Source organism: Aspergillus niger (genome assembly GCF_000002855.4).
Source record: "Aspergillus niger supercontig An12".
NCBI classification, from domain to species: Eukaryota; Fungi; Ascomycota; class Eurotiomycetes; order Eurotiales; family Aspergillaceae; genus Aspergillus; species Aspergillus niger.
The window spans coordinates 1,085,873-1,113,825 of record NT_166527.1 but is presented as its reverse complement, the minus strand read 5'-3'; the positions used below and the strand labels follow the sequence as shown (position 1 = coordinate 1,113,825).

General features: G+C 49.5%; 12 protein-coding genes and 1 non-coding gene across 13 annotated transcripts; 6 read left to right on the top strand and 7 right to left on the bottom strand.

Annotated features, from left to right (window-relative positions):
* Nucleotides 1-51: 51 nt before the first annotated feature.
* On the bottom strand, nucleotides 52-1,970 carry An12g04530 (uncharacterized protein; the record flags this gene model as incomplete). The annotated part of the gene is given in 3 exon segments (XM_059750854.1): nucleotides 52-683; nucleotides 799-1,636; nucleotides 1,691-1,970. Coding segments are annotated over 3 exon segments (1,750 nt in total), but the record flags the coding sequence as incomplete, so codon positions are not given.
* A 549-nt stretch (nucleotides 1,971-2,519) lies between these two features.
* Nucleotides 2,520-4,263, top strand: An12g04520 (uncharacterized protein; the record flags this gene model as incomplete). Its single annotated transcript, XM_001395484.1, has 3 exons — nucleotides 2,520-3,212; nucleotides 3,266-3,842; nucleotides 3,929-4,263. 3 exons carry the CDS (start codon nucleotides 2,520-2,522, stop codon nucleotides 4,261-4,263), a joined length of 1,605 nt encoding a protein of 534 aa, XP_001395521.1.
* Nucleotides 4,264-5,995: 1,732 nt separating this feature from the next.
* On the top strand, nucleotides 5,996-8,083 carry An12g04510 (uncharacterized protein; the record flags this gene model as incomplete). Its single annotated transcript, XM_001395483.1, has 6 exons — nucleotides 5,996-6,033; nucleotides 6,099-6,577; nucleotides 6,642-6,833; nucleotides 6,906-7,240; nucleotides 7,312-7,849; nucleotides 7,899-8,083. 6 exons carry the CDS (start codon nucleotides 5,996-5,998, stop codon nucleotides 8,081-8,083), a joined length of 1,767 nt encoding a protein of 588 aa, XP_001395520.1.
* A 1,603-nt stretch (nucleotides 8,084-9,686) lies between these two features.
* On the top strand, nucleotides 9,687-13,877 carry An12g04500 (uncharacterized protein; the record flags this gene model as incomplete). Its single annotated transcript, XM_001395482.3, has 3 exons — nucleotides 9,687-12,610; nucleotides 12,662-12,965; nucleotides 13,029-13,877. 3 exons carry the CDS (start codon nucleotides 9,687-9,689, stop codon nucleotides 13,875-13,877), a joined length of 4,077 nt encoding a protein of 1,358 aa, XP_001395519.1.
* Nucleotides 13,878-14,436: 559 nt separating this feature from the next.
* An12g04490 (uncharacterized protein) lies at nucleotides 14,437-16,467 on the bottom strand (the record flags this gene model as incomplete). The annotated part of the gene is made up of 1 exon (XM_001395481.1): nucleotides 14,437-16,467. One exon carries the CDS (start codon nucleotides 16,465-16,467, stop codon nucleotides 14,437-14,439), a length of 2,031 nt encoding a protein of 676 aa, XP_001395518.1.
* Nucleotides 16,468-18,136: 1,669 nt separating this feature from the next.
* Nucleotides 18,137-18,977, top strand: An12g04480 (uncharacterized protein; the record flags this gene model as incomplete). The annotated part of the gene is made up of 3 exons (XM_001395480.1): nucleotides 18,137-18,429; nucleotides 18,490-18,854; nucleotides 18,916-18,977. The coding sequence occupies 3 exons, from the start codon at nucleotides 18,137-18,139 to the stop codon at nucleotides 18,975-18,977; spliced, it is 720 nt and encodes a 239-aa protein (XP_001395517.1).
* A 622-nt stretch (nucleotides 18,978-19,599) lies between these two features.
* An12g04470 (uncharacterized protein) lies at nucleotides 19,600-21,368 on the bottom strand (the record flags this gene model as incomplete). The annotated part of the gene is made up of 8 exons (XM_059750852.1): nucleotides 19,600-20,055; nucleotides 20,140-20,192; nucleotides 20,257-20,402; nucleotides 20,453-20,731; nucleotides 20,787-20,872; nucleotides 20,924-20,996; nucleotides 21,055-21,065; nucleotides 21,141-21,368. The coding sequence occupies 8 exons, from the start codon at nucleotides 21,366-21,368 to the stop codon at nucleotides 19,600-19,602; spliced, it is 1,332 nt and encodes a 443-aa protein (XP_059606424.1).
* Nucleotides 21,369-21,410: 42 nt separating this feature from the next.
* On the bottom strand, nucleotides 21,411-22,353 carry An12g04460 (uncharacterized protein; the record flags this gene model as incomplete). Its single annotated transcript, XM_059750851.1, has 4 exons — nucleotides 21,411-21,592; nucleotides 21,657-21,738; nucleotides 21,813-21,852; nucleotides 22,193-22,353. The coding sequence occupies 4 exons, from the start codon at nucleotides 22,351-22,353 to the stop codon at nucleotides 21,411-21,413; spliced, it is 465 nt and encodes a 154-aa protein (XP_059606423.1).
* A 305-nt stretch (nucleotides 22,354-22,658) lies between these two features.
* An12g04450 (uncharacterized protein) lies at nucleotides 22,659-23,660 on the bottom strand (the record flags this gene model as incomplete). Its single annotated transcript, XM_001395477.3, has 1 exon — nucleotides 22,659-23,660. The coding sequence occupies one exon, from the start codon at nucleotides 23,658-23,660 to the stop codon at nucleotides 22,659-22,661; it is 1,002 nt and encodes a 333-aa protein (XP_001395514.1).
* A 281-nt stretch (nucleotides 23,661-23,941) lies between these two features.
* Nucleotides 23,942-26,109, bottom strand: An12g04440 (hypothetical protein; the record flags this gene model as incomplete). The annotated part of the gene is made up of 5 exons (XM_059750850.1): nucleotides 23,942-24,030; nucleotides 24,171-24,312; nucleotides 24,408-24,767; nucleotides 25,154-25,395; nucleotides 25,788-26,109. The coding sequence occupies 5 exons, from the start codon at nucleotides 26,107-26,109 to the stop codon at nucleotides 23,942-23,944; spliced, it is 1,155 nt and encodes a 384-aa protein (XP_059606422.1).
* A 29-nt stretch (nucleotides 26,110-26,138) lies between these two features.
* On the top strand, nucleotides 26,139-26,711 carry An12g04430 (hypothetical protein; the record flags this gene model as incomplete). The annotated part of the gene is made up of 1 exon (XM_059750849.1): nucleotides 26,139-26,711. One exon carries the CDS (start codon nucleotides 26,139-26,141, stop codon nucleotides 26,709-26,711), a length of 573 nt encoding a protein of 190 aa, XP_059606421.1.
* A 304-nt stretch (nucleotides 26,712-27,015) lies between these two features.
* Nucleotides 27,016-27,089, bottom strand: tRNA-Val (AAC). The gene has a single exon. It is a non-coding gene; the product is annotated as a tRNA-Val (tRNA).
* A 377-nt stretch (nucleotides 27,090-27,466) lies between these two features.
* Nucleotides 27,467-27,872, top strand: An12g04410 (uncharacterized protein; the record flags this gene model as incomplete). The annotated part of the gene is made up of 2 exons (XM_059750848.1): nucleotides 27,467-27,564; nucleotides 27,797-27,872. Coding segments are annotated over 2 exons (174 nt in total), but the record flags the coding sequence as incomplete, so codon positions are not given.
* Between the last annotated feature and the right edge of the window lie 81 nt (nucleotides 27,873-27,953).

Genomic DNA, 27,953 nt, shown 5'->3' with positions numbered 1-27,953 from the left:
ACATCCTTCCAAGTTCTCTATCCGGATAGAGCACCTAACAGGGTACAAAGCTCACTGACACCCGTTTGAATGAAGGTGAGTGCTTTCAATCAAGTCAACAGCCTTTTCCGCGACCGCATATACCGTGCCGAGCACAGCATGACTGACTTGGGCTGGCATGACACTAGCATCGACCACACGCAGACCCTGGGTGCCCTTGACACATAATCTCTCATCTACTACCGACCCAAAGCACATGTTCGAGCGCATGATGATAGCTCATCAGCCGATCCCGGACATATTCTCGCGCCTGTTCTACATCCTGCAAGTTGACCTCTGGCGGCGGCTGCACCCGGGCCAAGACCTGCCCCTTCATACGGGGAGATTGGAAGATGTTATCCGCAACCATGACAACCGTCGCGAGAACGTCTAAATCAGCGGGGTTTGTCAGGAATCCCAAGTCCACTCTTTGTGCAGCCTCCGGGTCCCGAGACTGCGCATGGGAGCTTCCCCGGGAGGCAGGATACATGGAGCTGATCATGAGCGAGTAGCATGCGTTCCGGCCTGGGGGAGGACCCGGGCTAAATTTGCTGCAATCGGCATAAACCCGGTAAATAGCAAGTGCTGACGGGAAACCCACCAGCTGGATATCTGCTGACCGGGGGTCCAATAAATTGCGCGGCAATGCGTTGGCGCTATCGGTGCTGGAATGTCACCAAGTCGGGATCGTCGGTGGCATTATCACTATGAGGCTGCAGCACGCTGACGATGGTTTCGTTGAGCCGCTCAGCCGAGACCTGGGGCCAGTAAGGGATGAACCCCATCAGACTGACCGGGCCAGAAAACGCCCCCGAATGCTGTTCTTGCAGCAGTTGCAGGTGCTGCTTTAGCAAGCTTTCGTCACGCAGGATTGCTTCTATGGACAGTACTCCATCTGCTAGCTCGTACACCACCGCGGACACGGGATGTTCCTGGAGATTCGTCCCAACACCTGGAAGGGGAACCCGGCATGGGACCCCCAAGGAGGCGAGATGCTCAGGTTCTCCGATACCTGACAGCTCCAGCAACTTGGGACTCTCGAAAGTACCGGCTGATAAAATAACCTCGCGTGTGACGGTGACCTGATAGTGGTTACTGTCAAAGACGAATTCAGCCCCACAAGCGCACTGCTTGTCATCAAGTATTATCCTGGTGGCTGCCGCGTTGTTCAGGACGTGAAGATTTGACCTACTCAAAACTGGCCATAGATACCCGGCCGAGTAACTACGACGTGGGAGACCGGTGCTTCGATCGATAGTAAAGAGGCAGCGATGAAATCCCAAGTGCTCCCCACTTCACGGCTCCTGGGGCCGAGACAGCCCTGACATCTCATTCATTGCGGCTAGCAGGGGGGTCTCGATAGGGGCTTGCCAGGGACCTAGCGTAGTGTGAATCGGGCCTTGCGTACCATGAGCCTCTTCCTGAACGGGACAAAGATCAGATGCAGGGGCGGTCAGTCCAGCCGACTCAAGGTGTTCGCTCTTCCGATAATATGGAGCTAACCCTGCCCATGACCAATCGCTATTTTCCGCTATCGTGCCCCAGTCATCGAGGTCAACCGCGGAAGGTCTACCATATGCCATGAAATTGATGGCGCTTGATCCTCCGAGAACTTTCCCTCGGGGGATGTGATGGGATCGGCTTTGATTCTGCGCCTAGGGAGCCTTTAGACAGCTTCGAAGCGTAAAGAGTCGGAAACCTAGCTGCAGCGTGCTTTGATACATCCAGTCATACTTGGGATTATGTAGCATGGCCGAAATCTTCCCAGGATTGGTGAAATTTGGGTCATCAAACCCTGCATCTCCTGCCTCAATGACGCCTACTCTCACATCAGGGTTTGCAGACAACCGTGATGCGACAACCAAGCCGGCTGTTCCTCCACCGATGATGAGATAGTCGTAAGTTTGGGTAAGAAAATCCTCGGGCGACGAGGTGAGATCTGCCGAGGGCATGGTGCTGGTATTTCTTTGTATCTACTACCTTTTAGCAATGAATACTGACGGTATTGGGCGACTCTGCGAGCAAGTTGATACAGTTATAACTTGAGAGTCAGACTACGTAATACAACGACGTTTAGCTTGCCTTTCCATAGACCTGAGGCTGTGGATTTTTATGTAAGGAATATACCCAGCACTAGCAAATACATACCAACCTGCATTCACTTCTTTCCCCTACGCCCTAGCAATTAACATTTATTGATGCTCTTACCGTCACTGAATTCCTCCAGGTGACTTTTTCCTCCGATCTTCTCCACCGACTGGTGTTGATTGGATATTGGCCACACGCTAGTAATGTCATCCCGTCGATCACCGCGCAACGCTAACCCCTTGTAGCTAGCTTTGCGCGGTCTCCATACTATCTTCTGTCAAGCACACGGAGTACTGTTCTATGCAACCACCTGGCTGCCAACATATAAGAATGATTGAAGATGTCCGCCTCTCATCGGCCCTTGTGTTTCTTCGTTTCTATCATCATGGTCTTGCAATCCTCAATCTTCAACCATGTGGGACATCATTCGTGACTCTACCTTTGGCCAATGCCTACGGCTAGCCAGTGGTGGGAAGCTGGCCGGATACCCTGAGGATCAGCCTGGTTTCCAACTACCAGCTGGATCCCTCGAGCCCTCCACCTCCTCCTCATCCACTTCCTCCTCCAATGGAGAGCTCATCGGGGATCCGGAAAAGGGCAATAAAGAACCCAATCCATCAGTAATCGGCTGGTATGGCGAGAATGATCCAGAAAACCCACACAACTGGTCCTCCGGAAAAAAGCTCTGGGTTGCCATGCTACTTTTTGTCTACACCTTCTCCGTTTATATCGGCTCCTCGCTATATACTGCCAGTGAGCCGGACGTCATGCGGATCTACGGTGTTGGTGACGAAGTGGCCGAGCTGGGATTAACCATGTATGTCCTTGCTTATGGTCTAGGCCCCATGCTCTTCTCGCCTCTGTCAGAGATTCCAGCCGTCGGTCGCACTCTTCCGTACACTGTCACTTATTTCCTCTTTGTCATTCTCTGCACTCCTATGGCTCTGGTTAATAATATTGCGGGTATTCTTATTCTCCGCTTCCTTCTTGGCTTCTTCGGCTCGCCCTGCCTGGCTACGGCCGGCGCAAGCTACGGCGATTTCTACGGCGCAAAGGAAATGCCCTATGTGATAGCTCTATGGGGCGGAGGTGCAACTCTTGGCCCAGTACGTTCATTTCCTACAAATACTCACACCTACTATACTAACAATATATCGAGGCCCTCGGCCCACTGGTTGCCGGATTCGCCGTCGAGAAAATGGGATGGCGTTGGAGCTCGTGGGAGCTCCTTTGGCTATCAGCCCCCACAATGGTTATCATGTTCCTCAGTATGCCTGAGACATCATCAGACAACATCCTGCTCCGCCGCGCTCGACGCCTACGCACTCAAACAGGTTGCATAGACATCAAGTCCGAGTCCGAGATTCGTCAGTCAAAGATGAGTCCAAGAGCAATTACATTCAACGCTCTCATCAAACCATGGGAGATAAATGCTCTTGACCCTGCTGTTCTTTTCTCAACCTTCTACACTGCGCTTACATATGCAATCTATTATTCGTTCTTCGAGTCCTTCCCCCTCGTGTATACAGACATGTACGGCTTCACTCTGGGCGAGCGGGGTCTCGCATTCCTTGCTGTTCTGTGCGGCCTCTGTGTTGCGGTCGGTCTTCTATGCGCATATTTCTACTTTATTGCCCCAAAGCAGCTGGGGAAGCTTGATCCTGTGCCTCCTGAAGCTCGTATTTGGCCGGGGTTGTTCGCGACATGGCTTATTCCAATAGGATTGTATATCTTTGGTACGTTCTTCTTCCTGTCCTTTAACTTCTCCTCGATTCTCTTTTGTCTGTGAAGGTTGTAATTTATACTAATCAATATCCTCCAGCATGGACCTCCTCCCCCTCCATCCATTGGATCGTCAGCCTGGTCGGCATCGCCATCAGCATGTGCGGCGTCTTTATCATCACCCAGTGCATGTTCATCTACCTCCCCTTCACGTATCCTCGATACGCGGGCTCGCTGTTCGCCGCCAACGGCTTCGCGCGCAGTCTACTTGCTGGTGCTTCTATTCTCTTCTCTCGCCTAATGTTCCAGGGGATTAAGGTCTCTGGTGGAGTGACTCTGCTTGCGAGTCTTAGTGTTTTTTGTATTGTGGGTATGTTCCTGCTTTACTTTTTCGGGGCGCGGTTGCGGGAGAGGAGTCGGTTTACGGGGCTGTGAATGTCCCTTTGGTGTGGGCTGGTAGGGGAGAGCGTTAAGTCTCGTTTGTCCACGTATAGGAAAGCCTAGAAAGGGTTTATATACGGACATATTAAGTAGATAGACTGCGCAGTACCAATAACTAATCATGTTTGGATGTTTATCAGCTCGTCTGCTTGTTATCTTCTCGCAATTGACGTTGGGATGCGGAGCGAAGTTAGCGACCTTCAATCCTGCTTCAATCCACGCAACGCCCACTTAGTGGACTCCAGAACTGTGAAAGGTCCGTGCAGACTACTCTAGAGATCCAAGCTTTTATTCATGTGAATATGAAACAACCTCCAACCCACAATTTAATATCCGGGCCCAGCGCCAAGACACGCTGCGTGAAATTAAACCAGATAGCGTCGGAAAATTGAGGGACTAAGAAAGATTAGGTATAATGTTTGGGAATGGCCTGTGGTCTAAAATGTGGAGTTTAGAAGCTTAATAAATGAGTAGTATCTCTTGAGCATGGATTCCTAAACATGCATCAACATAGCTTCCCTGGTGGAAGCCATTTTTTGTCTTGCGCGCGCTTAAACCTATTACAGATATAACAACGTTCTTTCCGACGACTATCAGGCCTCTCTATCCTCATGATTTCTCAGGTTCTCCACTCAATGGAACTCTCATCCATTGCCCAGCGCTACCTACGCCGTTGGACTATCTTCAAGCGACCATAGCAAGGTGAATCAACTACCCAGCGTATGTCTCTACAATGTGGGAGTAAGCTTGATTCAATGGACACGTTCTGTGAAAAGCGGCGAAGCCTCACAGGGAAGGCAGATTATACCCTTTGGTATAAGGACTCCGACAAAGAGTAGAACAATCGCTTTATCCTGAAAGCAAAAGAGGTGGGGTATAACTGAGTGAGTGGTGTTACATGGAAATATGGTCTAGGAGAAAAAAGTGAACGACAAGGTATTCGGAAATCTAAGTGACTACTACTCTTCGAAGGTTGTCTGTATGAGAAAAACAACAGCAATTTAAGGAAGTACACAGGTGTTATTAGTGATTCGATTTTCAGTACTCTCTGAAATCATACAACTGGAGAAGGTGTTTGAAGCGCTAAAAATACTATTGTGTTTCTTCTGGACCGGGTTGTGAGAGAAACGTCCTTGGTCTCTCCGAAAAACCCTGATGTCGTGATGGCTGGATAGGATAGAAGACGTTTGCACCCGGGTTTAGAAGCTCAACCATATAGATCTATGACATTATTGAAAGAAGCATGTGGAATACATCTGTATGCTTTCATATGCATACATATCTGGGACTAATGATGTGGTCATGTGGCTCTATATCATGATGCTATTAGTACTACTTGACACGAAAAATTGCATCTACATAGTGGTATGTTATAACCACGTTGTGATAATTAGACTTCGTTGAATATTATTTCAGTGCTTCTAATATATATATCTTCTTGTTCAATGAGAGACAGACTCTGCAGTACTAGTACTATAAGCTACTAGATGTCCACTAGTGTTTTGTGGCTGTCAACAGTTTATATTGTATTGCGCGTCATGCATCCAGCTTATGTCTCCGTAGGGTCATATTATTGCTGAATTAAAATTACTAGGTTTATCACGGTAATACAGACTGGAGTGAGCATTAGCAGTCATTTATGCCAGCACAGCGTTGGACGCCTAACCACTGGCATTAGGTTTGTCGATCGGATGACAGAGCATCGGCTGCAAACAGACATGCCAGCATGTCCGCATCCATGGCTCGCTCTACAACTATTACGCTGTACATTAAATATCAGCTGCTCCACCCTGTTTCATTTGGACCTGAAACAACTCCAATCTCTATAGCCTCTTAGATCGGTGTATGAGCACAATGCAATTCTCTTCATCTGTTGTCTCGTTGACAGACATTCGGGCTGTGTTGGAATCGGATCTGCTCAGCCTCGCAGCCTCTGCCGCGGGGTTCGGGCTGCTTTCGCACGTCAGTCTCTTTCGCACCAATTTTCCGGTCGAAGACTATCTCTTCATATTGCTTGCACTCTATGCGGTCGCAGTTCTATCAACAGCATATGCATACTTGACTTTGACGCAGTTCTCGGTCGCTCAAGCTCTTCTTAGAGTGATACTTATCTCATCCGCGTTCAACACGGGTCTCATCTCCAGTATTGGCATCTATAGATTATTTTTCCATCGCCTGCATCACTTCCCAGGTCCAGTAGGTGCCAAGATATCTCGCTTCTATAATGCCTACTTGGCAGGCAAAGATCTCCAATACAACGTGGAGATCGCAAGACTTCATCACGAATATGGCGACTTTATTCGAACTGGTAATCCTCCGCTAGTTACTTATCCATCTCCTCGTCCAAGAGGTAATGTATTCCGCGATTATAGGTCCACGCGAGGTCTGCATTGTACGGAAGTCCGCCATACCTTTGCTCTTTGGGCCACAGTCCAAATGCAGTAAGTCAACATGGTATGCCCATGTGTCAACAAATCCCAAGTACTGCTCCGTGCATTGCACTCGTGATCATGATGACCACCGAAAGCGGAGAAAGGCGTGGGACCAGGGTTTCAGCATAAAAGGTATGTTAGCCCGGAAAGGCTCTCCAATATCATCTCCATGAACCCAGTGACTAATATCATAATGCCGTTCAGCTCTCGGAATCTATGAGCCCCGAGTCAAAAGCAAGGCGGATCTACTTGCCTCCCATGTAGCAAAGAATCTGGGCCAACCGATCGATGTGACGGCTTGGACAATGTTTCTTAGCTTTGATATAATGGGAGACGTCGGCTTTGGCAAAGATTTCCACAACCTGACCACCGGGGTGGAACATCCAGCGATCAAAGGAGTCCATGACCATATGGCCGCCGGTGCTACTCTATTACAGGTCCCGTGGCTCCTCAATATACTCTGCCGTATCCCTGGAGCCGTTTCCGGCTACTCGAGCTTCTTCAAGTGGTGCGCGGATGAAATCGAAAGGAAACAGAAGGTATGTAACCCTCATTGTGACAACCTAATAGCAAGTCTCTAATGATTGTGCCGTGTCATGCTATTATACAGACTTGGGACGCCAATGCATATCCAGAAGATGTTGTTTCGTGGCTTCTCAAAGCATATGTGGAGCGAAGTGTTTCTGCTGCCCCGTCTCGTATGGCACTCAATGAGGACTCAAGGGCAGTTATTATTGCAGGAAGTGAGACCACAGCCACCACCTTGGCGACCGTCCTTTATTATCTGGCTAAGCATCCATCTGTGCTGGCTAAGCTCCACCAGAAACTTGACGAGGCTATGCCGGGCGGAGCAGATGACTGGAGCTATGATAAGGTCAAGGATATTACATTCATTGATGACATTATTAATGAAACACTTCGACTACGCCCTGCTGTAATGACCGGGGGCTATCGTGTCACGCCAGCTGAAGGACTTCAGGTTGATGAAGTCCATATACCAGGAGACACCATTGTTTTCGTGCCCGTTCAGCTAATTCAGACTGACGAAAGATACTACGAAAGCGCTAAGGAATTCATTCCAGAGCGATGGAGTGAGAAGAGATACGAGATGAAGACCGATGGTGCCCCCTTCATCCCATTCCTGACAGGTAGGTGATGGTTTCCCTTGTGGTTTACCCAAATTGACATTTGGAATAGGCCCTTATATCTGTCCCGGGAAAAACCTGGCCATGATCAGTCTGCGGACCAGCATATCAACCATAGCCCAGCAGTATAACTTCTCGTTTGCGCCTGGCGAGACGGGGGAGGCTTTCGAAACGGGAGCACAGGATACTTTTACTACGAGTCTGCCTCCTTTGCAGCTTGCATTCCAACGTCGTTAGATGTATTTATCAAAATTTTGTGGCATAATGAGTTCTTTAGCAAGTGTACATGCCTCATAGCAATACGCATAATCTTGTCACATACAAGCAGTTATCGGCTAGTATCCATAACAGATAAGTTCACGGCGGCGGCGGCTTCTGATAGCATAGGCTCCAAGCTCTCTCCCTAGCCATAGCTCTAGGTCACTAATTAAACACCAGGGGCAACAAGGCTCTCCAGTTACTCCTGGAATATTATAGCAATATAAAACAAAGTCGCAGTCTTGCAGATAATCGGAAGTTACGCGTGCACGCTCATCCTTCAATTCTCGTTCATATTCATTAAAATGGTCGCCCTCCCAAAACGTGCGAATATGTTGCCCAGGGGTTAGGGACAGCCTCGACATCTCGGAATATAGGTACCCCAACCGCGTGAATCTGTCGTCTTCGTTTTTCAAAAGCAGTGGGCATTTGGAGCCTTGTAAGATTCGTTATATTCAACAACTCCAACGAACGAACTTGGCGGCTTCGGTAGTAGCAGCCATACCTTCTAGGAATGTAGATATGAATGAAAAGATATCCTAGAAGCAAAAGCTGGCTGGCAGTCATTTGCCTCCTTGTTACGTGTCTAACACATATTGATGGGCTTATGATAAGGTACATACGATGGCATTGCAACCACAATAGATAGATAACTACTACTAAGCAGGAAGTTGAGTATCACTATACGATGCGCTCATCCGTAACTATTCATCCGTAACTAGTGTGGATGACCCATAGGTATGATAACCATTTGAGACAGAGTATAGCATCTAATAATAGGCATGCGCTGCTTACCGGGATCGTGGCGCAGCTTTGAATGCTCTTGATGTGGGTACTCGCAACTTGCCAAACTGACATGCAGGTGAGCCAAGCCAAGAAGGACATTTGAGATGATTGTCACGTTCTTTTCATATCGTGCATAGTAGCAACAATATCTTCTCATCTGAAATTCGTGCAGTCATGCGCTTTGTTTTGTAGATGGGAACTCATTAGATGCCTCAGGTGTCAATAACTGTGTAACGGTATTACGACAATACATCATGCCACCATTCCCTCTTCGGCATCACTAACCCGATCTGGCAGCCCCGTGACGGGCCATTTCTCTTGCAATGGATTGAACAACCAACTGCCGAGACGAAGAAGCTCTCTCTTCAGCTGTGGAAATGGACGGCTCTTGTGGTTGATCTCGCTATATTAATCTGAAACTGTTTCAGAGGGTGGGCACCAGCTAGCTCTCATTCCATCCTGGCGGGCAAACCCACCTGTCTCAACGGGGTATGGATCGGACAAGACAAAGAATCGTGTCGGCCCAGCCACTGGCGGTGATCCAACGCTAACTCTGATTAGCCTCGACGCCTTTGCGCGGCATCTGGCTGAACCTCCAGGCAGTCAGAATTTCTCCTCACCCCCATCCCAACTTTTGCACCTTCCTTGTCGCTTACTATCGACTCTCGAGTGAACCGCTTGATTCCTCCTCGTGCTCCGATCGCGTCACAAGTCCAGTGTCTTCTGCGTCCCTCTCTCCCGTCTCGTCCCGGCCAATCAATGCTCCAGGGGCACCTGTTTGTCCGCCCCCAGCGTCATGGCCAGCGGTAGGCCCCCCGGCCCTCATCCAGCCGCTGGCCACAATGATGAACTGCTGCTGGATGAGTCGGCTCCCATGTACAACTCGGGACAACGCCCACCGGTCAACGATGACCACTTGTTGCGACAATACGACATTGACGACTCCGAGACTCCTCACCCGCGTCCCTCGGTTTCCTACGACCAGTTCGTCGGCGGACAGGTGCCGCCGCAGTCCGGTGCTCATGCAATGCCCGCGCATCCCCCGACCCAAGCGGGGGTATACATGACAGATCCTTACTCCGGTGCCGACATGTCCCGCACCTACTCGCAAACCTCTGGTTTAAGCAACTACCACCGCTACTCCCTCGATGAATTTGACGATGACCGGTCGATGCACGGATATTACGATCTGGACTACCAAGATGATAACCATTTACAACCCGATAGCCGTGTTCGGCAGGCAAAGGAAAGAAACAGTATCCTGGGTTTGGGAGGCGGGCTGATGGGCAGAGCGAAGCACATGCTGGGCATGGGTGCTGAGTACTCGGAGATGGATCTGCCCCTGACGGAATCTGGAGCCAGAGCTGCGCGGGTGGACAGTGCAGATCCGGACGAAGGCGCCGCGGCCAGAGCACCCAAGGCTTCCAAGAAGTCGGATTTCAAGTTTGGATTTGGCCGCAGAAAGGTCGACCCGTCTACGCTGGGTCCTCGCATGATCGTTCTGAACAATCCACCTGCCAATGCTACGCACAAATACGTCGACAACCACGTTTCAACGGCCAAGTACAATGTCATTACCTTTGTTCCGAAGTTCCTCTACGAACAATTCTCGAAATACGCCAACCTGTTCTTCCTCTTCACCGCCGTTCTCCAGCAGATTCCGAACGTGTCTCCAACGAACAGATATACTACTATTGCCCCGCTGTGTATTGTGTTAGCGGTATCGGCCATCAAGGAATTAGTCGAGGACTACAAGCGGAGGATGTCCGACAAAGGACTGAACAATTCGAAGACCCAAGTTTTGAAGGGGTCTCAGTTCCATGAGACTAAGTGGATCGATGTGGCTGTGGGAGATATTGTCCGGGTCGAGTCCGAACAACCATTCCCGGCTGATTTGGTTCTACTGGCGTCCTCAGAGCCTGAGGGCTTGTGTTATATCGAAACCGCTAACTTAGACGGGGAAACGAACTTGAAGATTAAGCAGGCAATTCCGGAAACCGCGCATTTGGTCAGCCCCGCGGATCTCAGTCGCTTAAGTGGACGGGTTCGGTCCGAGCAGCCAAACAGCAGTCTGTACACCTACGAGGCAACTTTGACAATGCACGCCGGTGGAGGTGAAAAGGAACTACCATTGGCACCGGACCAGCTTCTCCTTCGAGGCGCCACCCTCAGGAACACTCCATGGGTTCATGGCATTGTCGTTTTCACAGGTCACGAATCGAAGCTGATGCGGAACGCGACAGCAACTCCGATCAAGCGAACTGCAGTGGAACGCATGGTGAATGTCCAAATTCTCATGTTGGTTGGCATTCTAGTTTCACTTAGTGTCATCAGTTCCGTTGGTGACCTGATTGTTCGCCAAACTGAGGCTAGTAAGCTCACGTACCTGGACTACGGCAGTACAAATCCGGTCAAACAGTTCGTCCTTGACATCTTTACGTATTGGGTCCTCTATTCGAATCTTGTCCCTATCTCGCTTTTCGTGACAATTGAGATTGTCAAGTATGCCCAGGCCTTCTTGATCAATTCCGATCTTGATATCTACTATGACAAGACAGATACCCCTGCCACGTGCAGGACATCCTCTTTGGTTGAAGAGTTAGGCCAGATAGAGTACATCTTCTCCGATAAAACCGGTACACTTACTTGCAACATGATGGAGTTCAAGCAATGCACGATCTCAGGCATCCAGTACGGTGACGACATTCCGGAGGACCGGCAAGCCACCGTTGAGGATGGAATGGAAGTCGGAGTCCATAGTTTTAAGAAGTTGAGGGAGAACCTGCGCTCTCACCCTACCAAGGATGCTATACATCATTTCCTCACTCTGCTCGCTACTTGTCACACGGTCATTCCGGAGAGATCTGAGAAGGAGCCTGGGAAGATCAAATATCAAGCTGCATCTCCTGATGAAGGTGCTCTTGTCGAAGGTGCTGCAACCTTGGGCTATGCCTTCTCCAATCGCAAGCCCCGGTCAGTGATCTTCACCTTTGACAACCAGGATTACGAATATGAACTTTTAGCGGTCTGCGAATTCAACTCTACGAGAAAGCGCATGTCGACAATCTTTCGCTGCCCTGATGGCAAAATCCGCATCTACACAAAGGGCGCGGATACCGTTATTCTGGAACGCCTGCACCCCGACAATCCGATGGTTGAAGCGACCTTGCAGCATCTGGAGGACTATGCTTCGGATGGTCTCCGGACGCTTTGCTTGGCTATGCGTGAAGTTCCCGAAGACGAATTCCAGCAGTGGTACCAGATCTACGACAAGGCTGCGACAACAGTTGGCGGAAACCGTGCCGACGAGCTGGATAAGGCTTCGGAGCTGATTGAGAAGGATTTCTATCTCCTGGGAGCCACGGCAATTGAAGATCGTTTGCAGGACGGTGTCCCGGACACTATCCATACCCTCCAGACGGCAGGAATCAAGATCTGGGTCTTGACTGGTGACAGACAAGAAACCGCCATCAACATTGGAATGTCGTGCAAGCTTATCTCCGAGGATATGACATTGTTGATTATCAATGAAGAGAGTGCCGAGGCTACTCGAGATAATTTGACCAAGAAGCTCCAGGCTGTGCAAAGCCAGGGCACCTCTGGTGAAATCGAGGCGCTAGCTCTGATTATTGATGGTCGATCATTGACATTTGCCCTTGAGAAGGATATGGAGAAGCTGTTCCTAGACCTAGCTGTCATGTGTAAAGCTGTGGTCTGCTGGTAAGTCAACCTCGCTTCCGTAGGCGGCTGGTTTGAGCTAATGTTCTATAGTCGTGTTTCTCCCCTTCAAAAGGCCCTCGTCGTTAAGCTTGTTAAACGCCACCTCAAGTCTCTACTTCTCGCCATTGGAGATGGAGCAAACGACGTGTCTATGATTCAAGCAGCACACGTTGGTGTTGGTATCAGTGGTGTCGAAGGTCTACAAGCTGCTCGTTCTGCAGATGTTGCTATTGCGCAATTTCGGTTCCTGCGCAAGCTTCTTCTCGTCCACGGTGCCTGGAATTACCACCGGATAAGTCGTGTCATTCTGTATTCGTTCTACAAGAACATTGCTCTTTATATGACGCAATTCTGGGTGAGTTAGCCTTGATTCGGGCGAAGCTGTTCGCCATCTTGTACTACTACTGACAAGCTCTAGTATTCCTTCCAAAACGCTTTCTCAGGTGAGGTTATCTACGAATCTTGGACTCTGTCATTCTACAACGTGTTCTTCACCGTGCTTCCTCCTTTCGCAATGGGTATCTGTGACCAATACATCTCCGCTCGACTGCTGGACCGCTATCCCCAACTGTATCAACTCGGACAAAAGGGCATGTTCTTTAGAAGACACAGTTTCTGGTCGTGGGTACTAAACGGCTTCTACCACTCCCTCCTGCTGTACGTCGTCTCGGAACTATTCTTCCTCTGGGACGGTCCCACAGGAGACGGCAAAACCTCCGGTCACTGGGTCTGGGCCGAAGCAACCTACACCGCGGCTCTAGCCACAGTGCTTGGCAAAGCAGCCTTGATCACTAATATTTGGACCAAATACACGTTCATCGCCATTCCAGGCTCGATGCTACTATGGCTCATCTTCCTCCCGGCCTACGGTTACGCAGCACCAGCCATCGGCTTCTCACAAGAATACTATGGCACGATCCCTCGTCTCTTCAAAGACCCCGTCTTCTACCTAATGGCCGTCATCCTCCCCTGCATCTGCCTACTCCGCGACTACGCCTGGAAGTACGCCAAGCGCATGTACTACCCGCAACACTACCACCACGTGCAGGAAATCCAGAAATACAACGTCCAGGACTACCGCCCACGCATGGAACAGTTCCAGAAGGCGATCCGCAAAGTCCGTCAAGTCCAACGTATGCGGAAACAGCGCGGCTACGCATTCAGTCAGGCCGACGAAGGTGGACAGATGAGAGTGGTGAATGCTTACGATACTACCCGGGGCAGAGGGCGCTATGGTGAAATGACCAGCTCCAGGGCTCTGGTGTAATGATGACTTGATTGACTTAACCTGATTGATTGATCGATGGAAGCTCTTTATTTGTGTCTTTTGTATTTTTCTTTTTTTTCTTTTTTCCCTTCCTTTCTTTCGCTTCTCTGTAATTCTTTGAAGTGTCCCCGTCTCGTCTCATTGCATGAGTCTCCATGTATTAGTTGCATTTTCTGGCGATGAAATGAAGTCTCCTTTTTCATCTCTTTTTGGAATGGATGGATGTGGCTTGGTCCTTTTGTGTCCTTCCTCTCTCCCTTTATTTTACCTACCTGCCTACCTACCTTACCAACTACTTCAATGAGACAGCGTGAAACAATGCTGGTGGTTATCTAAGTGGCCGTTCTACCCTTCTTACTTAGCGTTCTACTAGTACGCAGATATAGTCATCCCGACAGATCTCCAGCTACATACATACTACTTGCTAGTGAACGATACCACGATTCAGAACTCAATTATACGTCACTTTACCACACCAACCACGTGTACTATTCAAAAGAATAAACCAGGGCCAACAGCTCAACCAAAAAGCAAAAAAATAAATAAAAATAAACTGGCATCACCGGGTACACCTCTCCTCCGGCCTCCTCCACCCGACCCCCAGCCCCTCCATAACCAACCTTTCCCTCTCCTCCCACGTCTCCCCGTCGCCCTCAAGATCAACAACCTGACCCCCCGACGTCCTTTCCCTAACCCCACTCGAATCGAACTTCCACCCATGCGCCTTCTTCACATACCGCCGTAGATCCCGCTCGAAGGTCTTATCGCCTGACCAGCCGAGCACGGCACACCCGACTGTTCGCCAGGGGGAAATAATGATGTCTACTCTGCGGTGAGGGTTTGGGTTTCGTTTACTTCTTGTGTAATGTTCTTCTTCTGGGGTTTCTGATTGGTTCTGAGGGGTATCAGCGTCGTCGAAGTGAGGATCCTGCCATACGACGAGGGCTTTATCTAATGTATCGAAGTTCTTCCCCGTGCTGTCGGCATTACTTGCCCGGTAGGGGAGGGTTTGTTGGTCGCGGTTAGAGGTCATTAAGTGGAGGGCTAGGGTGTGGGTGATCCAGCCGGAGGATTCGAGGCTGGCGACTACGTCGAGGACCAGGTTCTTGGTTAGAGATTCGACCGGGTGGGTGAGGATGAGGTCGACGTCGCCGCAGAGGGGTTTTCCACGACGGTAACCACCTACGATTATGCATTGGATGCCCTTTTCTTCGTTGTCGAAGGAGGTTGGGCGGACGAGATTGGCGTGTTGGGTTACTGTTGTGGCGATTTGTTCGACTTCGGGGCGGGGGATTCCGATTAGAAACTCGTCGTAGTATTTTACTCCGATTTGTTGGACGCGCGTGAGGCTGCTCCAGCCGTGTTCGATGATGTCGTCGAGGTCCGTCCAGTGGCGGTAGTAGTAGAGTTCGCGGGCGGTTTTGGCGCCGACGCCCCAGATGTTGTAGAAGGTGTTGAGGATGCGGAGGGTCGGGTCGGTGTCTAGGAGAGATGCGGCTGAGAGGGTGCCCGTTGGGCTTTCTTGGTATTCGTAGAAGAGGTTGGCGATTTTGGTGTCGCAGCCTGGGAGGGTGAGGACCTCGGAGGGGCGGCGGAATTCGTGTGGATAGGCTGCGATTGCCGCGATAGAGGTGCTGTAGGCGCGGACGCCGATTTCGTCGAGTGTTAATTCGCGAATTTGTCGGATTTTGATCAGCTGGTTGATGAAGCCTTCGTTTGGAGGGTGAAGGGGTGCGGAGCGCAGGCAGGCGTAGAGGACGTGCTCCTTCACCCAGTCTGGGGCTGGGGGAAGGGACTCGGTTTCCTCGTTCTCCGAGGTGGTAGTTCGATATAATTTGGGCGGGTTGTGAGTCGAATCGTGAGTACGCGGATGATGATATACGGTCGGTGGCTTTGGTGGCGGTCGTAATGCGGCATCTTGCCTAGCTCGTTGGAGAATATCGCTCCCTAGGGAGGTTGGTTTCGGGGGCTCTGCGGGACGTGGAGCCCGTCGGGCGATGTAAATCGTATATGGATCGGTAGGAAGGAGCTCTTGCGTCTTGAGACATTGGTCCAGCCAGTCTAGTTTGACGACGCTGATAGTGTCTGCTTGTGCAACGGAGGATGACACAGAAGACGCGTCAGACGGATTGGAAATAGTAGATTCCGCGGCGGGGGAATCAGTCTGCGTCCGATGGAGATGCCGCGAGGGGTCATGCCGACTTTTCATCCCATCTTCTTCGTCTTCTGTCTCCGTGCTGAGGTCGATAATGTCGGCCTGGTCTGCGGGCTTTTTCGACTCAGCTGCATTGACACGACGCCGCTTCCTGGGGGGCTCGGGTTTATTGATAGGTTCGGTCCATAATCCTCGAGATCGTAGTTCTAAAGCCGCTCGTTTGCCTTGTCCGATTCTCCCAAGTACCAGTCTGGCTTCGGATATGTCGTAGGTCAGAGGTGCTTCTCGCTTAACCAGCTTCTCTTCTATGCCGTGAAGCGATTCCAGACTGAGATGGGTCGGAAGCACAAAGATAGGCGGGCAGTTTAAAAAGCTGGGACCAGATTCCCCTGGATCGTCATCCTGTGCAGGAGAACTTGCTGTAGTTTCGGACATGACCAAGCTATATATTCATTGTGGTTGGGTCCAACGAGAGTTGCTATATAAAGGAAGTGTAAGAAACCACAACGTGAGGCCACTGTACAGATCACTTCCAGATTATTTCATATATATAGATCCCTGAATATGCGATTGTGATTTTATGGGAAATCATCGGGGCGTCTAGCTTGCGACAGCGCTAGATGTGTCTCGTGGCCGAAGACAGGCTGGATGGTTGCATAGAACGACGACTCTCAAGCTAAGAAGACACTCCGATCGGTCGTTGTAGAAATCGAATACGAGAGTACCAGGATGGTGTCAATAATGAGGGTAGAGCATCGTGCTTGCTGTGTTTGGTGCGCTCTTGTCTAAAGCAAAAGGAAGAATGAAGAGCGAATCTTGCGTCGTGATGGCTGACGTCACCTTCGTATCTCCGTTTGTGCCTGAGGCATAAAAGGCATAGGTTACCCGTTTGGGATGTCGCTATATACACACAACTCTAGCCATCTGAACACAGTCAGTGGATGAAATAACTTCAATTTTCTTCACCGAGACCTCTCCAGATGCATATTTAGAGACACATATGTGAGGAGTCTTACGCATAAGCTTTTCTGCCCGGATTTATGTCAGAAGAAGCAGCACAGTTGTCTCACGCGGTTGCTAAGGGGCACAGATATCCTGCGTCATTTCGTTCGTGTCGTTGGTATACCTACATGTCAAGAGACATTTTGATCTAGCCACTTGCATGCCCTAGGCAATCATGGTCTCATGACGTCGGAGGATTTCTCCATTTTCGGATCATGGATGCTAGAGTATCTGCGAGCTATGCGGTTAATCTGGCAGCCCGGGAAACCATCAACAGACGAGGATGGCGGGACTCACTTGCGCTTGAAAATTCAACCAGGCACAGACCTCCAAACTGCGTGCTACAGGGGTTCTTTTTACCATGGAATACTTGGGCTTCAGTCCGTACATGACTTGTCTAGGATCCTTTCATCGATTACTGTACAGATGTTTACTATGGTATCTAGAGTGGAAATGGAAGAACATAGGCAAGTAACCGATGCCAGATCATCCGACAATTTCTATGTATAACTATACAAGGAGTTCTGGAACCCCAGCAACTTGACTGTCAGTGTAACCTTGAAATGTCGTGCCTAGCTATCTTTTGAACACGACTCAGACCAAGTCAGCCTCATTGAACTTTTGCTAGGGGTCGCGACAAATAACCCTCGGTTGGCAGTACAACAATCGGTTGTGACAACCCAACTTATCGTTTGACTTCCCACACCCCTGGATCCATTCTAAAGTTTGTCCATAATGTCTATGACTAGACAAGCATTAAGCTAGGTGTATGGGGGGCTTCTTATGCCGGGGGATGGGGTTGAGCAATTGACTATACACCCATTCCAATATGGGCTACGAAGGAGCGGACCGTCTTTTGAAAAACAGGAACATGAAGAACACTTTGGTGGAGTGCTCGGGCCCTTCATCATGGACGATATATACCCGGGGCGCGAGCAAGAGACAGAAATTATTTTTTAAGTTTTTGGTCCACTCACATAGACCTGATACCTTCTGAGAACAAATCTTCCCGGCACCTCCTGCTGAGCACATCTGACATTGGTTCGTGAGGGCACTATAGCAACATCGTTTGTTATCTTCCATCACTGAATCACCCTTCACCATGTTCAAATCCCTCGCATTGGTCGCTCTTGCAACAATCAGCCCCAGCGCATTATGTGCCCCTATCACCAGCAGGGACATCCCATTCGGGCAGGTCATCACCACATGCACCACCCCCAACACCGTTGCCCTAACCTTCGATGACGGTCCATCCTCATACACCCCCCAATTGCTTGACCTTCTCAGCGAATACAAAGTCCGAGCTACCTTTTTCGTCCTAGGCGAAGCCAGTCAATCAAACCCCCAGATTATCCAGCGTATAAGGCAAGAAGGACATCAAGTTGGTTCCCATACGTATGCACCCCACACATCAATCAACCCAGTCACACAAAAACTAACAGCTACATAATACAGCTACGACCACACCAGCCTCCCCACGTTAAGCTACGACCAAATCGTCCAAGAAATGACGAGCCTTGAATCCGTGCTCCAAAGTACCATGGGCGATATTCCAACCTACATGCGGCCTCCCTACTTCGACGTCAACGACTTGACCCTGCAGGTGATGAGTGATCTCGGATACCATGTTGTTACAGCCAGTATTGATACTAAGGACTACAACCACAATAGCCCTGATCTGATTAGTCAAAGTTATGACAAATTCGTCACTGAGCTCAACAATGGCGGTAATCTTTGTTTGGCTCATGATACTAAAGAACAGACGGTGGTTACTCTGGCGAAGATGATGCTCGATGAGACGAAGTCGAGGGGGTTGACTGGTATTTTCCAAATCTCTCTCTCCAGTATATGGATAACCTGGGTGGCTAACCTTTTTTGTAGTTACTACTGTCGGTGATTGTCTGGGTGACCCAGAGGCGTCGTGGTACCGTTCTAGCCGATAGAGGTTTAGATTTCACGGTGTGATTGGTTCAGTCCCTGAGTCGAACGCGGTTGCTTCCGGTTATGGCTGGCGAGGATGGGTACTAGTAGCAATGGTGGTGTTTCTTCCTGGGTTGTGGCTATCGGAGCTTTTCTTCATGTTCGGATAATGGGTATACCATGGTGCCTAGGTAGTCGATGGTAGATACATAGCGAGCCGACAGGTCTGATTGCAAGAGGTTGAGCTTGGTTTTGATGGCTGCGTATTGGTTGTCCGAGATACACACGAGACATCGCTAGGCTTTATGTTCTTAAATCTCGAGATATAGCTAGTTTAGAAGTTAATCACAGACGAGAGCTGATATGGCTGTCTCTAGTCATTCCCAAGTGAGGGCAAACCTATTCTATTGAACGTGTTCTGTCTTTGGCTTTTCGACTTGGTTATTTCCTTTGAAATCGTATATTAAGTGCTATCAAAAACGAATAACTTTTGATCTCTATCATACTATAGAGCATAATAAATCCACCGTTGTATAATCGTAAAATGCATGACAATGGCATACTCATATCTCATTATCACTTCGCCACCCTACCCGACCATCACCGCAGCAGAGACCACTTTCCTCTCCTCGACAGCCCCCCACATCACCGCGCAGGGCCCCCTCCCACCGGCTCCACCGTAACAGACGCTTCGCCCTTGCCCGTAGCCCCATAATTAACAGTAGTCGCACCTTCTCTATCTTCATCAAGTATCGGCGTTTCAAGAGCATTAGTAGTGGGCGGTTCATCCCGATAGCCCTCCACATCAGTGACAATAGTCTTTCCATGTCTCCGGGCAATCCACCTTCTCCAGGGCTTGTAAACAACCACACTGAGGCCGCCGACGATTATGAATACACCACAGATACCGCCGCCAATGGCGTCGTAGTAATCTCCTGCTACTTGCACACCATCCCAGAATTTGCCGGTGGGGTTAGCAACGTTCAGAACGAGGGTGAGCAGTTGGATCACGCCGATGACGATGGCTACCATGACTGTTAGGCAGGTTAGGACGATAGAGTAGTATAGGAATGCTACTGGGTCGCGGTGGTTCTTGGATGGCTCGACCTCGGTGTCTTCACCCATGAGGGGCGCGTCAGAGGAAGTGTCGCTCTTTGGCGGTAGGAAGTTGGCGGAGGGTTGGACGTAGAGGGAGAGCATTAGGGCTCCGTCGGTGGTGTCGAGGAGACACATTCCCGCTGGGATGGATTTAGTAAAGTGATAGAGTAGGGAGAGGATTTGTGTGCCAAGTTAGCAACTTACCCGTGAATAGGACGGGGAAGATCAGGATAACCCAAAAGTTAGTGCCCTTGGCAGCCTCGACAGACGAGATGCCAAGAAGGGCAATCTCAGAAGATGTGTCAAAGCCAAGGCCGAACAAGATTCCAAGCGGATACATTTTCCAAGGTCTGAGCGAGATTAGCACTCTTACTTGGCAACAGGTGATGTGGAGTCTTACCTGTCAATAAGCTTGAACATGCGCTTAAGCACTGAGAACAGCACACCACCACCCTCGATCTTCCAGACTTCATCTTCTTGGCCTTCGGGTAGATCCAAGACCTTCTGCATTTGCTTGTATAATTTGAACAAGATGTAGGCATTCATAAGACCCAGTAGGATCAAGAAAGCGGCACTGACTGAAGTGCCGATGATACCGCCAATCGTGCTGAAACTGTCGAATCTTGATGAGATAGCGGCAGCAGTCGCTGCGACTACGATGGAGGTAATGATGACAATGCTGAGTTGGTGTTAGTTTAGTTTGAGGAAGGGTGTGTCTAGGGGAAGAAACTCACGTAGAATGGCCAAGAGAGAAGAAGGTGCCTACGGTGACGGGCTTTTGGCCCGTTGCCAGTAATCTTCTCGTCATCAGATCGATGGCCTACACGGTATTTGTTAGGACGTATTCCGAAAGTGGATATGGGGTAATTACTGAGATATGGTCCGCATCAAAAGCATGTCTCAATCCGAGAGTATAAGAAAGTACAGCATTAGACACCAGGGACCTGGAATGACTTAGTCAGATGATACTATCTCCATAAGTATAGCCTTCAGATCACATACGGGTAATAGCGCTGGAAACAATATTAGCTCGTAGCCTAGAGATGAAGATATACAGTCGAGATGATCATCAGAAGGGTCATACATACCAACACAATTGCGGCGGCAATCCACACCACAACGTTAATGAATGCAATGAACAGAATAATGGCGATGGCAGGCAGAGGAACCTTCTTCAGTCCCGGCAACCGACGATGCGATCGCTCGGCCTGCTTGACGAACTTCTTGATATTCCATTTGCTGCCTACAGCATCAGAACGGCCATTTCCCTCCGAAGCATGGCTTGGGTTAGGACTGGGAGGGGTCGAGTCCCGCATGGTTGACGAATAACAGCCACAGGGACTCCCAGAAGAAGTTGCTTAGATATGATTGATTTTGAGAGATCCTTCCCGATGTCCGTAGTTGAAATAGGGTCGAGTGGCTGAATAGGACGATTTATCTGGATAAGATTTGTTGTCCGTCGGTAGGCGTGCCGTGGGGAATGTCAAGGCTTTTTGGGTGCGGGAGGGGAAGAAAACCTGATAAGGCTCACATGCGATAACTATAAGAGATTTAGATGGTCGAATTATCAATGCCAACCGAGCAGTGGATCCGGTTTGACGAACTGAGGACCAGAGGAGAAGGATTACTTATGCAAAGCCCATTTGGCGAGTCTTGCAGTGGACCTCCTTGCAGTCCCACAGGGTCCTGTTGGAGTTGTTGACTAGCAGTTAGTTCCTTGCTCGGCTGGTGTGGTACCGGGGACGCCCGGGGTGTCTTACTTCGAAGAAGTTGAATGCAATGCAATACACCCTTCTATGTCTATTGAATAAAGACGGATAAGAAACGAACCACCGCAGATATCAATAATTTAATGATCTCTGTGAGACTACGCTCACATGGATGGATGCAAGCCTGATTCTTCTGGTCTGATTCGGCTCTGGAAACGACAGCCACGTGACGTGCCCGCATCTGAAGGGCGGAGCACGCCGACCAGCTGCATCTTCGGCTTCATCTTCTAGTCTACACCCCCGTGCAACTTCCCCTCACTTTACGTACTGAAAATTCAATCATGTGAAGATAGCAGTTTTCATTTCATGCAGGCCTATTGTACACGTCTGATCCCCGCGAGGGCCGGCTCTTGATGACAATTTCGGTTCACCTGATCTCATCCATATCATCAGGATCGGTCGGGACGATAGATCCGTTTGCGGGTGAGCATTCAACCTTCCGAATATTTTCGTGCTCGCAGTGGTTTCTTCTCTCCGGAATCCACCCGCCTTTGCGGTGGTCCCTGCGCCTAGTTGGCCGGTTTGCCGACATCGCTCGGATAGCTCCACTCAGCCAGCCATGCCTGTTGGCGGGATTCCGCTCAACGGTGGAGTGTTCCTGCCAGTCCGAGAACGGTCCTGCACGGGCGATTAGCTCATGTTCAGTACTAATATACTAACGTGCAGAGGCTCTTACCCTTTAGATTCCGGATACTTCTTCAGACTGCTCCGATGCGCAGATGGCTCGGGCTCGAGCCTCCATTGATCATGACAATGATCATGGTAGTGCTGAAGGTGTCGGTGGTGTTGGTGGCATAGTATTTGCCTGACATGGTGTCAAGCAATCAATGATGCTGTTCACGCAGCAGCCATAACAGTAGGTGATGGTGTCCACTTGGTAACAGTGGTCTTGCCCAAAGGAAAGTCCGTACGGAGCATGTTCCATTCGTTCCGAGTGATGGGAGTCACATCAGATGCAGACAGTGGTGTCTTGGGACCGCGCTTGGTTGGCAAGTTGTACCTTGTTGGCGGAGGGTTTTGGCGACGAGCTGCCCGGATAGCACGTAGTGGTGACTTCCGGGGACGCTCCACCTTCACCCGGGGTGGGATATTGGTCTTGGCGGGAGGTGCAACATCTGCCTTCGCGGGAGGTGGGATAATAATACCTTCCTGCTTGTATTGCTTTCTGAAGGCATCCGCCACCTGTGCTAACAGCGCATCAGGCACGTTCAGCTGCTCATAGACGCGGTGGAAGAAGGCCTTGCTGAAGGGACGACCATGGAAGTCATTGATGGTACGATAGAGGAGTTGCGCGCAGGATGAGATGTACGACTCTTCGGGCGGTGTTCCCCGATGAGAAAGGATGCACAGCCGGCGCTTGAGTGTGTAAATGCGGTCCACGTTCAGCAGAGTCAGACCCTCCCTGCTGAAGATCACTTCATTCTGCATAATCGATTGTTGAATCAGGTAGTCATGGGCCTGGCGCTCGTGCTGGCTGCGGTTCAGGGCATCAGTCCAGCTATGACCTAGAGAGAACTTGCTTGCTCCCTTGGCCACCGTGCGGAACACAATTCGCCATGCTGTCTCATCCAGAGGGGTTATGGGAATGACGATGAGATCGGATGGCTGGCCAGTTGGGTAGGGCTTCCCGCGGCCAACAAGCAAAGTGACGTGCATCATCCTCTGCTCCAGTTTGGAAGAAACATATTCAAGGGCAGGGATGATGGAAGGAGTCAAGGTCTCCGAGTCGAAGTTGAATTCAGGTGATAAGGGGGAGGAAATCATATCGCCCTTGAGGCTCCGTGTGGGTGAGTTCGGCACATACACGCCGGTTGGGCGAGGTAAACGCATGACACCCATTATGGTAAGTGAAAGAGGATCACTGCAATAGAGATAAGCAGAAGAAAGAAGGAAAAAAGTAAGAGTCAAAAGCACTTCAACTCCAGTTACTGGAAGTTGTGCGTGAGAGAAATCCGAAAGGAGCTTGTATTGGGGAGATCGTGGGACAATAAATCTTCATCAGTCCCAGTAGGACAACAACAAAGGAGGGGAAGCCCGGCAATAGAGACGCCAAATCCCTCAACCAACGCTCCACAAATTAGTGCTGCAGCAACCCCTCTTTTTTGTCTATTTTGAGAAATCTAAGGATAGTAAATCTCCCGGCTCTGTGAAGGACGAGGGCCAGTCATTGCCATCCAGCTTGGATCCAAGGGGGCGGCACCCAATGGGTCTGGCGATATAAATAACCTTAAGCGCCGGGCGTGCCGTGTGATGGGCTCGTGCATGGCCCTTATGCAGGTTGAGCACAGAACACGCTAACACTGGAAGCTGACTGGTGGACCAATTTAATTTAGCGTCGATTAATATTACTAGCCAGAGTCCGGATCACTTCTTTCTTTTTGGACCCCATCAATACCAACCCAAGGCTGAACTGGACTTTCACCAACGGTCGTGATAGCCCTATCGGTCCAACGGCAGTACCCCTTCCAACAGCAACATATCCAACATCTCGCTGCACCAACATTGACTGCAAAGAATCGCCCTCTTTCCCGCACATTCATTCAATCCAGGCTTGTCAGCCAACACCCCATGCGCCTACCAGGCCACCCCGCTCCGGAAATCACGCGCCATAGAAAGCCGAAGTCTACAGTACACGCTCAGCTGGCCCCCACCTGATAAGACCTTGCAGGAACTATTGATTTCCTGCATCTGCACAGCGCTAACCCTCCATCTGTGAGAGGTGGGCTTCCAGAATGGCGTGGTCGTGGTTCCATTACCCCGCCTAAGGCTGTCGATAAGTGTGATATGGTCTCGGCTGGACTGGATGGGATTGTGCCATGTATGCTTGCTGTCATGGAAGGATTCACGAGCAAGCCTTCCACCATGTGGGACTCTTAGCCGACGGACGTGACGAAATTTGATGGCCTTGCATCGGAGCACTCGGGTCCTTCCTCGATTCCACATGGCCTGTGGATTTACCGCCGAGTGGGATGAGGGATTTGGCTTGTGCATTAGGTAGTCAATAGTTCCATCTCGCCTGCATGGTCGTACGTGGCGGGTGTCGTGAATGGAATACTCCGTGGGAACGTTATCACACTTAGCTGAGCATGTGGCGTGTTGATATTCGAAGGTTGGTATTCATTTGATTGACAGCCTTTGTTTCCCCCGGAGGTTTAGGTGATGCTGGTTGACAGATGCCAGCCATCTTCACTGCTCCGTGCATTCGGCCGTTTTGTCGGAATTTTGGGGATCATTTCTAGGTAAATGTGGTGGTAAATTCCAACCCACTGCTGTCTTCACTCCAAGGTCATGTGAACTACCACGCTAGTCTGATATTCGCGGGCTCAACTTACACCCTCTTCTATCCTCCTCATTCTTCGGTTTTCAGTCTTATGTTCCACAGCACATTTTGCTCTCTGTCCTTGTGCCACCCTCTTCCGCTGCAATAGAGCTGCATCATCTTGGTATCTCTGGAAGCTCTTACTCCGGTCTTCAGCTGGAGATTCATATGAAAGAATTTCCAGGATAAGGAGAGAACTGTGAGTGCTTGGAGCGACACGCTTTGCACTCCCAGCATTCAATGTTATAGGATGGTCTCTTCAAGTTCAAGGCAGCTAATATTTGACACCTTTTCCGAGATACTTCTAGCGCCTTGGAAGCTTCTTTACATCGAGCTTACCATACCAAGTTCTGGAATTTCACCCTTATATAAGATGAATTTATGGCGATTAACCTACAAGCCGACATAAATCATGTAACCTCTGGGTGTTCTCCTGCTCTCTATGTCTGACAGACTAGTATTCATGCGATACAGATTCATCTTTTACGGGCATCATCACTGTATTGGCAGGAGTCTAGAGATCAGCAGGTGAGACAAATGGCGTGAATACCTTTATGGGACAGGAGTTAGCATTCCACTGGATGTTATTGCATCGGTGGTTTGCCGGTTGTTATATTTTCACTAATCTTCCTGCTTGAAATGCTCACCTTCGGAGAGTGGCTGTGATTGAATTACTTCTAATCCATTGTTTTTGTTCTTTGTCGCGAGGCTATTAACGGGTTCCTCCAAAATGAATCGATATTCTACCTCGAGTGCAGGCCACTTCATAACGGCAACTTCCTTCATAACCCCCGCGATCTGCCTATGCCACATGCTTTTGCTCACTTCACCCCATCGTTCCCCTTCTAACACCTCATTATAAAAACCCTCAACAACCATCGCTTGTGGCAGCTCCTGACTCCAACCTGCTTTCATCCTGCACATTTGCCTCTGCCTCTGCCTCTGCCTTGTACTCAGATCATCCCACATCCCTATTCACCAACAAGTCACGTGTCAAGATGGCATCGTCAGACGAAGGCTGCCTAGTGCGTCTCAACGAGGATCTTAGGAGCCCCATGATCAACAAAACAGTCGATAAGATCGTGAGACTGCTTGTGACGAACTTTCTCATGGAGCAGAGCCTTGATTATCTGTGGCCCTCAACAGGAGATGATAACGACGCGGAGGATCAAGCTCAGTACCAGAAGAGGGAGGAAATGGTGCCCTCAGTCATCATCGCATTATACGTCATCGCCGCTATCCCTACGCCTAAGGATCTAGGGATTGAATGGATCACCGAAGAGGAGCACATGATCCTCAGGCAAGCCTACAAAATAGAGACGGAGAAGCCTATCGAGGAACGAGTCGTGGATATCCGCGCGATAGACGAATACATAGGGTACATCTGGTATAAGATAGTTGTTTCAAGGGATAGAAACGATAATAAACCCATTGAAAAATTCTTGGAGGGGCTGAACGGTTTGCCTTCTGGTAAACCTGCCTTGGGAGTGATGTATCCTCTCCACAAAGATAATTTGGAGCAAGTGGGCATCAATTACAGATCCCATCTCGAAAGATTCCTTGATGAATGAGGATGTCCAGAATACGGCTGGAGATGTCCTGTTTGAGTTCAACATTCGTTGAGTCTTTGTCCGCCATTTGCGCTGTTTTGTTTCCTTATATCGCACGTACCAGATTTTGTTTGAGCTAAATAGTCGTCCTAGCAATGCCGCAAATTGTTCTTCTTTGATGGTTTTCATCAGACCCTTATTTAATAAAATAAGTCCACCAAATCATAAAAGACAAGAAGTAACCTCGTAAGGACCCCCTACCTGAAATGAAGTACATCGGTGCGGTAATGATAACCGAGGAAGGGGTAAGATAAACAAAAAAGAATGACCAGACTGGGGCTCGATCCCAGGACCTTATCGGTGTTAACGATACGTGATAACCAACTACACCATCCGGCCAACTCGTTGAAAAAAGTTTCAGTGTTTAACTCTATTAACCACTTGTAAGTTGTTTCCTCTTCGGCATTGGTTTTGCGATATTCATCTATCCAAACCCACTTTTAGTTTTCCTGCACTCCGACATCTACGCACCTACCACTATGGAGTGGTGCTAACAGAATGTAGTTGTCCCGTAATTGATTCTGGGTTTATTCGAGCGCAACCAGCTCGATTTTATGCCTTTTCACAACCAATGGGAAAGCGATCGTCGATATATTGAGGATTTGGAAGTATTTGGTGAACTATAGCCCAATTTTGTAAGTACTGGTCGGTCCTGCCTTGCCTGAAAACTGATTTGACATATATCATCTGGGTTAGGTAGTACCGGGAAGAGAAACATGACTATTGACATGTGTGACCGGATTTCTTACGTGTTGATCAAGATAGATATGTCGCAGGGTCATCCACCAGCTCCGGTCTTCATGACAACTGAGTGGTAGCCGAACTTTACGCCCATGTTTTCCAATTACTGGTCTTGCTTCTTGACATCTAAGGGAGGTTCCAATTAAATATTGCGTGTTCAATGTGGGTTCTTCGATATAAACTTGAGCTAAAGCCTCCGATGGGTGTTATTCAGTAATTGGCCACGCTATATTGGGCAATCCCTTCGTGACGTTATGACCTTGCGACGTTCCTTAATGTAAGCCATGTTTGATGCTTCTGTGCAGGCTCCAGCTTTGCAGCTATAGATGTGCACGTGTTTTCTTGACTGTACCGTGTATCGAGATCTATGTTGAAGGCGCTGGTATCCTGAATTTAATTTTGATGTACGTCGGGTGCTCTACGAGTATGTAGGTCTCTATGCTATCTTTTATATGGTTCCGG